Source organism: Mustela erminea, chromosome 20, assembly GCF_009829155.1.
Source record: "Mustela erminea isolate mMusErm1 chromosome 20, mMusErm1.Pri, whole genome shotgun sequence".
NCBI lineage: Eukaryota > Metazoa > Chordata > Mammalia > Carnivora > Mustelidae > Mustela > Mustela erminea.
Genome location: NC_045633.1, coordinates 15,012,426 through 15,025,075, shown reverse-complemented (window position 1 = coordinate 15,025,075; position 12,650 = coordinate 15,012,426). Strand labels below are relative to the sequence as shown.

The following is a 12,650-nucleotide window of genomic DNA, read 5'->3' as shown; positions in this document are numbered from 1 at the left end:
AAGCCCCAAAGTCAGGTGCACTCGGCCAGGGAGACACAGAGGTGGGCAGATGGGAACAGTGATGAGATTCCTACTGTGTGCCTATGCCAAAGGGGGCAGAGGAAGGGGGTGCCCAGAACCCTACAGCTGCCCTGAGAGAGAAGCCCACTCCCCACTTACAGAGGAGGAGGGAGGGCTCAGCGAGGACCCTTCCCAAGATCACTGGGCCAGTGGGGACAGAGCAGGCATGGAGCTCGGCTCTGTTCCCTCTGACCTTCCAGGAGGTAGGAAGACCCATAGAATATGTGTTACTGGGGCCGGGGACTCCCTATCAGGCCCTGCTCCCAATGATCTATACGCAGTAACGTGTAATCCTCACACCACGTATCCCCGGGGAGGGAGGTCAGGTGCCAAGGACGAGGCTGATATTCCAACCCAGACAGTCCCGCCGCTGCCTCGTCTCAGCGCTGGGGCTGGGCCAGGCCAGAGGGTCCCCACCAGGTTGCCAGCCTGCAGTTCTAAAAGTGGCCACTAGGTGGCAGGGCCATCCAGGCAGTGGTGGCCTTGCAGGCCAGCGCTGCAGGGAGGGCATCCTGGTTCCAGGGGTGGGGGGATGGCTGACAGCCCTGACCTGGCCACTCACCTGCAGCTCCCCAGAGAAGTCTGGTGCCCGAGGCTTGCTGTGGTCGCGGATGGTCAGGTTGAGGCGCAGACCATGGTCTGGGTCCGGGGCGAGGCCCAGTTGGCAGTGGGAATGCAGCAGGAGCCCACTGTGGCCCAGGGTGTGCTCCCCAGAGACTAAGAGAGCCTGGAATGATGCGGGGGAGTGTCAGCGGTCAGGGAGGCATGGGGCAGCAGCTTCCTCTCCTCACCATGCCCTGGCCTCTTCCAGACCTCCAGGGCTGTCACAATAGCCTATTGGGTCTCCCTTCCAGTTCAGCCCATGGTCCCTGCTCCACACCGTAGCCAGACTAACCTTGAAAATGCAAATCAGACATTATCCTGTCTTCCCACTGTACGAGAAAAAAAGGGGGTTGCCTTGATGTGGTCCAGGAGTCAGCATTACCTTCTTAACCTCACGTCCTTGCTCTCTACAAAGGCTGCTCTATGTTCCTCCACTACCCAAAGCATGTCCTGTCACAGGGCCTTTGCACTGTCTGTTGCCTCTGCAGAACTTGTACTTGTCAGCGAGGCCCCCGCAGTCCCCCGTCCCCTCTCCCTGTGTCATTCTTTCACGGCACTCCCTACACCTGAGTACGTATCAGGCGTCTTGTTTAACTTTTTCGACCTGCTGGAACGTGAGCTCCAGGGGGTGGAGCCCTGGGTCTGTCCCTTTCGCCATCCTTGCCCCCGAACCTAGTATAGGGCCCCGCGAATGCTTCCTTAACGGATGGATGGATGGAGTTGGCAAACTGTCCCAAGAGCCAAGTTTGGCTCAGTGCTTGTTCTTGTAAATAAATATGCATCGGAAGATGGCCTCGCCCGTTCATTTACGTAAGTCCCACGACAGTGAGGTGGAGTGAGTGTAACAGAGATCATACGGCTGGAGAAGATAAAATATTTGCTATCTGACCCTGTACAGGGAAAACTCTGCCCCTGGGATGAATGGGTAGATGGGGAGATGGATGGACGGACGGATGGATGGACGGATGGATGGATGGATGGATGGTTGGTTGGGGGAGTGAGCAGGAGGCTGAGTAGGTGATGGGTGGGTGGGTGGATGGATGGACAGAAGGACAGACACAGGAGTGGAAAGTAGGAGGATGAAAGGATGGATGGAAGGGTGGGTAGATGGACAGAAGGATGGACAGGAGAGTGGGAAGTAGGTGGATGGGTGGACGGATGGATGAGAGGGTGGGTGAGTAGACAGGTGGATGGATAGACGGACAGACAGGGGGATGGGGAGAGATGGATGGACAGATGGAAGGGGGGGTGGGTAGGAGGAGGGGCCAAAGACCCAGCTAACGAACCCAGGAAGACTGTTGGGGGAAGGAGTCCCGACCCCTCCCCTCCAACCACGATGAAGCTGAGCACCTTTCATCTACGTGTAAAGCTCTCGTCCCCTGTCCCATCTCTGGTATCACCACCCCGCTCCTTGCCGAAGCCCACTGCCTCTTCTGCTGCTCAGATGGGACACAGAGGGCCGGCCTGCCCTGCCCGGGATCGCCCCACCAGCAGACGGCAGAGCGGGCACGTGGGCACCCAGCTGCCTCGCTCACACCCCTGCGCTCCGCGGATGTTGTCCTGTCTCCTCCTCCTCCCCCGCACGGGTCCCCAGTCGGCTTCCCCAGACCAGACTCACCCTGGGCAGGTCGCAGAGCCCCAGGTGCAGGGAGTGGCGCAACCAGTGGGCGTAGTCGGTCTCCACCTGTCCCTGGAGGCTGTGTGTGGCGCAGGAGCCGGGGAAGGTGAAGACGTGCTCGAGCACGGCCTGTGCGTGGAGCCGGTCTGGCTGGGACGGCCAGTGCCTCTGCAATGCGAGGGCACCGTGAGGCCACAACACGCCTTTGTACTCTGGGCAGTGTTTGCTGGGAGCACCAGGCGCCTGAGCCTAAGGGGTCCCAGAACCCACGGTGCAAGACCCCAGCAGGAGCCAGGCTGGCTTTCAGGGCCAGCTGCTCCCATTTCTCCTCGGCCCGGTCCCTGTCCCAGGCTCTACAGAACAGTGCTCGGCCCCAGCAGCAGTCCCCCGTAGGCAGTGATACTGGGGAGACCCCGACCCTGACACCTCCAGGAACCTGAACTCATGCCCCCAAAAGCCCCCTGGTGTCACCAGCCCCTTCCCTTTTCTGCTGGGAGCGTTCACCTCGGGCAGGACGTCTTGCTTCCCTCATGTCCCAGAGCTGCCCCTCCGTGCCAGTCAGGGAGGGATTTTTGTACCCATTTTACAGATGCGTGCACCGGGGCTCACAGTGGAGAAATGAAATGCTCACGATCCTGCAGCCCGGCTAGCACTGGCACAGGACCCCATGGCCTCAGAGCCAGGCACTTTCTACAGCAGGTCCCCCCGCCTGCCCACCTCCAAGGGTGACCTGCCTGGGACCCGGCTTTCTAGGCCTCACCTCGTATGTCAGGTTCTGCTGCACCCGGCGTCGGTCCCAGGCCAGATCGAGCTGCTCGCTGAACACGGCTGGGGTCTGTGTTAAGGCCCCACAGGCCCTGAGGGCACTCAGACCCCAAATTTCCTGGAGCTGACAAGAGGATGGAGTGTGGGACTTCGGGGGAGTCCACACAGAGACCCCGCGTTAGGGAGAGCCCCGTGCGTGGCTTGGCAGTCCAGCCAGTGCATACCTGCCCCGGGGAGGCGGCCAGGCAGCCATCCCAGATGGTACTGAACGCTGAGGACCTGTTGGTCCAAGCGAGGTGCAAGGTCACGGGCTGCCCTCTGTCCCAGGCCAGCTGGACCTGCACGGAGACGGAGGGTGGTGGAGGGGAGGGGCAGAGGGGAGGCTGATGCTCTCCATCTTGGTGTGCGCTAGGGATGGAGGAGAAGGGAGGAGGGGGTGGGAAAGGCTGGTGCCAGTGGGGAGGGTGGAGCCCGCCACTGTAGGGGACTAAGGCGGGGACCTAGAGACACTGGCCTCCCTCCTTGTCTGCAGGCGTCAGAGCCCAGCCCAGCCTGGGAGACCTTAGATGCCTCATTGCCAGTACCCAGCCTGGCTGTCTCAAAGCCAGAAGGAGCTCCGCGCCCCTCACTCGTGGCCCCTGGGCTGCTCTGGACTGAACAGTGGGCCCCACCCCCCTGCCCTTCTGTTGACGCCCTCATCCCCAGGGGGGCAGCATTAGGATGCCCGGCGGACAGGAGGGGAGCCGGTGTCGATGAGGTCATGGGATAGGCCTCCAGATGGGATTAGTGCCCCTCCGAGCAGAGACCCCAGAGAGCTCTCCCCTTGGAGCGTGAGGACGCAGGAGAAGACGTGAGCCAGCCAGAGAGCGCTCACCAGAACCTGACCAGGCCGCCAACCTCATCTCGGGCTTCTAGAAGTGGGAGAAATGCCTGCTCCTGTTTAAAGCAACCAAAACCACCTAGCCACACACCCCAGAGTGGTTTGTGATGGCAGCCCAAGCCGACTAAGGCAGGGGCCCTCAGCTGACCTCCTTGTTCCCGGCGCCTGCCCTGCCACTTAACTCTGTCCCAGCCTAACTGCCCCTGGCTCTTCCTGAAGCTCGCCAGCCTACTCCTACCTCAGGGCCTTTGCACTCGCTGTTCCAGTCCCCCCTTGGAATGCTATTCCCCTTGCTTGCCAGAAGGTGGATCCCTCGCATCTGGAGGCCCTCAACTGACAAGCCGCCTCCCCCAGGAGGCCCTCCCCGACCACCCCATCTGATGAGCGTCTGTCTCTGCCTCCTCACCACTTTCTTCACGGGGCTTATCACAGCTCTTTATTTTTCCTTCATTCGCTGGCTTGAATTTTAGACAGGGTCTCTGGCCTGGCCCGGAGGATCTACTTTTGACCCACCCTGGCCAACTGTCTTCCATTTCACAGCTGAGAACTCCGTGGCTCAGAGAGAGTCCATGAGTGACCAGAGGCCACCGGCTGGTCAAGGAGCCCAGCCGCCCTGTGGGAATCCCCTGCAGCTCCCGACTCAAGTGACAAGGATATAAATGAGGAATCATTTTATGTATGTACGTATGTGTGTCCAGTGAGGTCATGCCTGTAAGCTCTTGCCCTGCTAACGTGTGGGCTCTTTAAATGCAGGATTGTGTGCTCCCAGCCCTGCCTGGCATGCAGTAGGTGCTTAATAGTAGGTGAAGGAATGAACAAATGAAGGACGCTTTGGGCTGCAAGTTTCAGGAGTCTGACTCTGGAAGAGTCCGTCCCAACAGGAGACAAGCACAACCTTCTGCCCCTGCACGCGGTACCCAGGGGGTGGGCTGGGGGCTCAGCCATGCAGCTGCCCACCCCCCCCAGAGTCCCCCATCAGGGGCCCATTGGATGCTCCCCACTCACCTCTGCGCTCCGCCGGCCACCCCTGCCCTCAGCGAGGCCACTGGCCTCGATGCGCCACAAGGAGAGGCTGAAGGGGTGAGCCAGGGCCAGGCGGCCGGCCAGCTTGCCCTTCCCCAGCTGCAGAGAGGACGAAGCCAGCACCTGCAGTGGGGGGGCAGGCAGAGCTGGAGGCCTTGCCCAGAGGGGCCACTCCCTCCCCACCCCCCAACCCTGCACAGACAGCCTCCCGGGGCCAGGTGTGGGGCCAGCGGGCTCCGAGCACACAGCCCAGCACTGAGGGGGCCCTTGGGAGAGGCAGCCCGTTCTGCAGAGGAGAAAGTCAAGGCTTGGAGCAGAGCGGACAGGGACAGTGTATGACTGAGGGGACTGGAGGCCTTTCTAAGAATGCCAGCCCTGCTTTCCACTAGCTCTGTGACTCCCGGCAAGTGGCTATACCTCTCTGGGCTCTGATTCCGTCACGTGAAAGGGGGACTGAAGAGCCCCCAGAGGTGTCACCCAGTGGCATTCTTACTGTGGTTCACACGTTGCTGGAACCCGATTCCACCGCCTACCCAAGGCCTTTCCTGCTGTCTCCCGGGGACTGCGTCCCGCCAGGCAGGCCCAAGCCCCGAGTGTCCCGCTCAGGCTCCAGGCTCCGTGGAGTTCCTGGGGTCTCCTTCTGGCTCTGACATCTACCTGGTCCTTGCCACCCCAGCCCACGAGCAGGTCGTCCTGGTGTCTGTGTCGTGAGTGCTCGCAGGACAGACGGAGGCTGCCATGTCGCGGTGGGGACAGGGACAGAGGCAGCGGGTGGGTGAGCTCTGCTGGGAGGGGACACAGGGAGAGGCAGGCACGTGAGGGGAGCACGTGGGCTCAGGGGAGCTCAGCGGACACAGCCGCCAACTAGGGCAGGTAGCCGGGCCCCCCCCCGCCCCCTGTGCTCAGGTCATCTGCTCAAAATTCAGAGGGTCAGCCCTCACTCGGCCACCACACCACTCCATGCACTCCCCGAGCTGTCCCCAGGAGAGCTCCAAATCTCTGTCACCCAGCAAAACCTGGTCCAGCTCCCAGCCCATGTCCTGCACCATCTAACCTCCCTCACGCTTGTGGGTCCCCGGTGTCCCACTGGGGCCACACTCAGCTGTCCTCCGCTCTCCTTCTGTCCCAGAGTGTGACACAGGTGGTGCCCCCACAGCTGAGGCCTCACAGCGGACAGTCTCCATGCCTCTAGGTTTTCCTCCCTTGTCCCCTCAGCAGAGCCCAGCTGCCCTGACCTCCTGCCTCAGGTGACCGCAGCTTGTGAGGCCACCAGTGGGTCCTGTCTTCCCAGACCCCTGGGCAGCACGGGTCTGCAGGCAAGCAGAGATGCCGCAGTAGACAAAGGCCACCTCGGGGACCTCAACTCTCTAGAAGGGGTGCCACCTGTCCCCAGACCGGCTCCTGGGAACTGTGCCCAGAGACGCCAACACAGCTGCATCTTGAGGAGCCATCACTGGTCCAGGGAACAGTGACCACATTTGTGGGCCCCACACTCAGCACCATAACCCTCAGTCCTTCCACTCCCTGACCCCCCCCCCAAGCTCCCATGCTCTGTAACCAGAGAGCAGGGTCCTCGGGCTGCTCGGCACCCCCACAAACCCCGTGCACGCACACCTGCACACACACATGCACACACATGCTGGCTGTCCTGGTGGGTGGAGGAGTTACGCGTTTCCTCTGCTTTGTGGGGTACACGGGTGGCAGCAGCCGTGACCCTGGGGGGATGCCGTCTGACCACCCAGCAAGCCGTGCCCCTGGGAGTGGGGTCTGCACTGTGTTTCCCATTTGGCAGACGGCAGGGGAGGCTTTGCTCTGTGTGGTGGGGGCTCGTCTCACAGAAACTGACAGTCTATGTGACAGCATGGCCCCTTCCAAGCCCTTAGGAGACACAGGTGGCACCCACAGGGCTGCTGGGGGGACAGCACTCGCCTCCCCTGCTGACCGTCGGCCTCCGCTCTGAAACCCCCTGGGGCTGCTCAGGGCCCCATCTAACACACTTCCTGTCTTCTTACACTCAGGGTAGCCCTAGCTCTGGGCTGGGGGGCCGGGACCCTGTGTGACCTGGGTCCCTCAGCCCTCCCGCTGGTCTCCTCTCCTCCCCCCGACTTCAGTGCACTCCGGCCACACCGGCCTTGCTGCTGTGGCTCCAGCACCCACTTTGTTCCCACCTCAGGGCCTTTGCATCTGCTTTCCCTTTTGCCTGAGATACCCCTCCTCAGATCCCTGCCACGGCCAGTTCTTCCTCCTCATTCAGGGCTCCGCACGGACGTTACCTCCTCAAACACGCCTTTCCCACCTACCCCACCCGAAGGAGCCCTACACCCCTCAATTCAACCCCTTCTCACTCTCAGAAACACTCTGATGCAATTTCCTTCATGTTCACACCCCTGCTCACCACCTCTGCCCCTGTCGGCAGGGACCTGGGGCCGTCTTACTTCCAGATGGATCCCCAGGGCCTGGGACAGCACCTGGGATACAGTTGTTCAAGCATCGTTCGCTGAGCGAACAGCGCCCCCTGCTGGTGACCTCTCACACACTCACCCTGGATGCTGAGGTTCCCAGCGGGCCTGGGGAAGGGCCCCAAGAGGCTCCCGTTGAGCTCCGCCTCCTGGTCATCCCACAGAACTGTCTGGTGCAGGATGTGGGTCCCACGGGCTGTCTTGTACAAGGTCTGCAGGACCAGCTGCCTGGGAAGGGCTCTGAGCTAGAAGAGAAAGACAGCTCTGGGTCACCGGGGAGCCCGGCCCATGCTCCTGCTTCGGGTAGGAAAGAAGAGGTACTTTCAGAGAAGGAAAGACAGGGAACGTCTGTGGGGCACAAACGGTTTACGGGGACGTCATAAAGCCAAAGGCTCCCCAGGGATGGGCAGACAATGGGAGGGAGGGGTGTGGGGCACGGGGAGCGGGACACTGGGAGACTGTGTCGCCCTCTGAACACATCACCTCAGCTCCATTTCCAAGCTGTGTGGCCTTGGGCCGGTTTCCTAACTTCTCTGAGCTCAGTTTCCCCGTCTGTAAGAGCGGATGAGACGGACAGCGCTAACCTCTGAGATGATGCGAGGGTGTGTCCGCCCAGGGCCGACCCGTGGGTACTGCCGCGTGGGAGCTGCTGTGGCCGGGACTAGGGTTTCTCAGACAGGTACTGAGCATGTATTAGGATCCGAACCCAGGGCTGAGCATGGGGGTACAAATAACCAAGACGGGCCCTGGCCCTTCAGGGGCTCCTGATGGATGGGGAGACATCACAGAGACAGAAAATGATGGGCTCAGGTGACAAGGGTGGCATGAAAGATACTCAAGAGGCAAAGGAACACAGGGAAAGAGTTGGAGGACAATGCAAGGAAGGGCATTCTAGGCAGGAAGATGGGTCTGTGCAAAGGCTCAGAGAAGGGGACTCTCCCCGTTAGGTGGGTGCCCCCTTTGAGGGGGTGGTCAGGGGCCCTGCAGGGAGACTTGCCAGGAGGAGGGGGGGAGTTTACTCTTGAAGGTCTTACTGCCCTACCTTGACTCAAGACACCATTATTTCTTGCCCCACTAAGCACAGTGGCTTCCTCACCGCTATCTCTGCTGCCCCCTGTAGGTCTCTCCCCATACAGCCGCTGGAGGGATCTGAAATCTTCATTTGGACTGTGTCCCCCCAAAAGCTTCCAATTTCAGAAAACTAAATCCAAACTCCTCCCTGTGGCTTGTCATGCCCTACGATCGGACCCCACGATCTCCTACTGCCCCACCCTGCTCCAGGCCAGCGGCCATGCCTCAAACAAGCCTACTCGTTCCTGCCCCAGGCCCTTTGTATGTGTTGTTCCCTCAGCCTGGAATGCCCTTCCACCAGATCTTCAAATGGCTGTCACTTGCTTGTCATCTGGGACTAGCTCAGATGTCACCTTCTTTGTGAGGCCTTCCTGGCCACTTGAGGAGCTGCCTGGCCACACACCCACTCTTAGTCACCCCATTTTCTCTTCTCTCTAGAATGTATCCACCTGGATACATTCCATCTGGAACGTTTTCTTATTTATTTTTATGATTTCCTCCCCAGCAGACTGTGCAGTTGGTGAGAGGAAGGACCCACCAGTCCTGTCCCTGGCAATTCTCTCAGCTTCCTGAGTGGTTCCTGCCCTGGGCCCTACTAGGAGTTCAACAAATAACATGGGAGGGAGGAAGAAATGCACAATGAGAGCAGCTGAGAACCCATTCCAGCATGTTTCCCCCACTCCAGAGCCCCTCACAAATCCCTATCTTCTCCCGGAGCTGCCCCCGGAGCCCCCTCCCCCAGCCCACCCTGGCCACCCTCCATGCACCTGGGGGAAGGTCTGCTCCAGCCTGATGATGTTGGTAACACTGGCCTTTGTCGTCACCAGCCTGGTGCCCACATGGAAATGATGGTCCTCCCCCTCGAAGAAAATCGTGCTCTCGGCCTCACGCTCCAAGTACTGTAGCTGGGCCAGAAGAAAAGCAGGTAAGATATTTTCTCCTTGGTCTCTGATGGCATATTCCTGCAGATCCTGGCTCCAGGCTGGAGGCTGTGGCCCCAGACACCCGCGGCTTCCTGGACTGTTTGAAATCTGGTGGAAGGAGGGTCCTGAGCCTCGGTGTAGGCCAATGACAGCCACCTCCCCGTGCTTCCTGCTGCTGTCCCACGGGCTGGAAGACAGCTACGGGCCATCAGGCAAGAATTCCAGCTGCACTACCACAGTGGACGGCAGGGGGCAGTCTAGCGCAAGGAACGAGGCACCGGCTGGGCTATCCAACAGATGCGGGCTCCGGCGCTCCGTCACATTGGGTAGTTCACCTGCTGCCTGGGTCCTTCACCACCGCAGTCTCTGCTTTCTGACCCGATACACTGGGATGATGACACTTCCTTAATGTGTCGATGTGAAAATTGTACCAGACAGTGTGCTCTCTTCCAGACTGGCTACGTGACAGAATCAGGTAGGGCGCCAGCTACACACAGAGACTCTGTCCCCTACCGACAGCTGGGAGAGACAGAACCTCGGCGAACAGGCTGGGGAGGCATTCTTAAACAGCTCCGCAGATAGGTCTGACCTCAGTCAAGGCTAATTCGGTCACCCTGAATCTTGAACAAAGAGTCTGACAAATCCACATGGAGGATTTTCTGCAAAACCAGTGCCTGGACATTTCAAAATTGTCAACATGTGGCTTCTTAAAGGTGGTTAAGGACTGGGGCCCTGGGTGGCGGCGTCCGTGAAGCGTCCCACTCTTGATTTTGGCTCCGGTCATGATCTCGGGGTTCTCAGATTGAGACCCTTACCAGGCTCTGTGCTCAGCGTGAACCCAGCTTGAGATCCTCCCTCTCCCTCTGCCCCTCCTCCCTGTGTGGGCATGCGCACACACACACATACATAGAGTCTCTCTCTCTCTCAAATCTTTTTTTAAAAGGTCGTTAAAGGGGCGCCTCAGTGACTCAGTGGGTTAAAGCCTCTGCCTTCAGCTCAGGTCATGATCTCAGGGTCCTAGGATCGAGCCCCGCATCAGGCTTTCTGCTCAGTGGGGAGCCTGCTTCCTCCTCTCTCTCTGCCTACTGCCAAATAAACAAATAAAATCTTTTTTAAAAAAAGCGGTTAAAGACAATGAAATGCTTAGGGGCAAAGTCTATCGATACCCGCAACTTACTTTGAAATGTGTCAAAAATTCAGGATAAAGTGCTGACAAAGCAAGTGGAGTGGAACAGGGGTGAGTAAATGAACGTGGACATTCACTATAAAATTGCTTTAATTTTCCAGGGTCTAAAACATTTAATAACGGAACAATGGGGGAAAACTAGGTACGGGGTGGGAGAATTTCTGGTTCAGGGATCTGCTTTAGGCCACATTCGGCCCACCACATGGTTTTGTAAATAAAGTTTTATTGTAACACAGCCATGGCCGTTTAGTTACATCCTGTCTATGGCTGCTTTTCTGTGACGGTGGCAGCACTGAGCAGTTACAACAGAGATTGTACTGGGTTTAAAGGATAAGACATTTACTTATAGTCCAAGTTTGCAGACCTCTGTTCTAGATTAACTCCCTCAAGAGACACAACTAAATTCTTTGGGTGATCCTGAAGTGTCTCTTGGGTTTAAAACAAACTGAAAACACACAAATAAAAAATTCAGCATGAAAGAACATTATTGGGGCAACTGGGAAAGGTTATTAGGGACCGTATATTAAATAACAGCATGACTACATCATGTTCAACTTCCTGAATTTTCTAATTATGCTGTGTCATGTAAGAAAATTGCCTTGTCATTGGAACCACTCGGCCAAGCATGTAGGAGTAAAGAGGTATGTGCCCAGAAACATGTCCATATCGTCCCTTAATGGGAAAATGTACTTGGGCATGTGTAGGACTAGAGAAAGAAGATATGTGACCGATAAGTACAAACAAAGTTGTGGCAGGTTATTAACAACTAGGGAATGTTCTCGGTCCTAAAATAACTTTTCTATATGTTGAAAACTCTTCAAAATAAAGACCGGGGGGATACAAAGAGGCCCCGGAACGTGCAGTTGGCAGGGATGCGTGGGAAATGCTAAAACCATGTGGGAACGTGCTAGGGCAGGACCAGGCACACAGTAGGTGCTCTGGGAACAAAGGCAGCCGGCCTGGGCAGGGTGGGCAGTTAACAAAACTGGGTGGCTGGGGGGCTAACCAAGCAAGGAGCTGGGCGAATGTAACAACCAGTCACTCACTCGTTAGCCAACATCTTTCATGAGCACCTACTATGTGCTGGGCCCTGGGCCGGATGCTGGGCACTCCTGATTTGGGGAAGAGGGGCAGACAGACAAACAGGTCATGGCAACAGAGTGCGGGGGGGCTGCCAGCCTGGGCCTGTTGTCAACCCCCCTACCTCCACCCCAGGGCCCCCAAATGCTACATGCAAGGCAGATACATGGCCGCGGGCTGTCCTGGGGGTTCCAGGTGGGGAAAGGATTTGCAGACAAGGGCGGGAAGATATGCAGGAAGCCTGGGCCATCAGAAGAAGCTGGGGCACCCGGGAGACGGTGGGGCTCGGCTCAAAGGCAGCACGCCAGGTCAGGTGAGGCGGCGCCAGGCCTCCCCTACTCCCCAGGGTCTTGTGGGCCCAGCTGGGGGCTCCGGGCCGGGCCCAGGAATGTAAGCCTGGGGATGTTTGAGAAAGCTGGAGCCAGGGGTTTCAGGGGGCAGCCCCCTGGGGCCTGCAGCAGGCCTGTGCACACAGATGTGGATGCGTAAGCCCTCCCTGCGGGGGCCCGGCCGGCACGGCCCCCGCCCACCACGGGCAGGGCCTCTGGAACCAGTTAGGGCTCGGGGCGGCTGGGCACAGTTACCTTGGCCGAGACTGAGGCTCTGCGGGGCCAGCGGCCCAGGAGGGCGGGGAGGCTGTGCCGGCCGGACAGCTGCAGCTCTTTCCTGGAAGGCGACAAGGAGAGTGTCTGAGGCCAGCCTGTGGGCGCCCAGGGCTGGGTCAGGATTCAGACCAGCCTCCCCCACCCGCAGAGGACAGGAGATCCACGGACACACCCAGAACCCAGGCAGGGCCGTTCACGTGCCCCGGGCCTGGGGGCCGAGCAGGGCCGTGGTTAGGGCCACAGCCTGGTGCCAGATGATCCACGTTTCGACCCCCACCTGGCCCGTGCCTGGTTCTGGCATGCGGGATATAGCACCTCTAGGCCTCAGTTTCCCCTTCAGCAAAAGGGGCTGCAGGGGTACTGGGCTGAGTGTCTCG

At 59.0% G+C, this 12,650-nt stretch overlaps 1 protein-coding gene across 5 annotated transcripts in view; it reads right to left on the bottom strand.

Annotated features, from left to right (window-relative positions):
* LOC116580920 overlaps window positions 1–12,650 on the bottom strand; it is a 138,392-nt gene that overhangs the window by 20,620 nt on the left and 105,122 nt on the right. For 4 of the 5 annotated variants that reach the window (XM_032327786.1, XM_032327785.1, XM_032327783.1 and 1 more), the window contains 9 exons: window positions 12,253–12,334; window positions 9,247–9,384; window positions 7,491–7,653; window positions 5,607–5,734; window positions 4,932–5,072; window positions 3,271–3,384; window positions 3,042–3,170; window positions 2,282–2,449; window positions 623–787 (listed from right to left, as the gene is read on the bottom strand). In XM_032327786.1, coding sequence (XP_032183677.1) covers window positions 623–787; window positions 2,282–2,449; window positions 3,042–3,170; window positions 3,271–3,384; window positions 4,932–5,072; window positions 5,607–5,734; window positions 7,491–7,653; window positions 9,247–9,384; window positions 12,253–12,334 — 1,228 coding nt within the window. The remainder of the gene's footprint in view (window positions 1–622; window positions 788–2,281; window positions 2,450–3,041; window positions 3,171–3,270; window positions 3,385–4,931; window positions 5,073–5,606; window positions 5,735–7,490; window positions 7,654–9,246; window positions 9,385–12,252; window positions 12,335–12,650) is intronic. The other variant, XM_032327782.1, reaches the window with a different exon arrangement.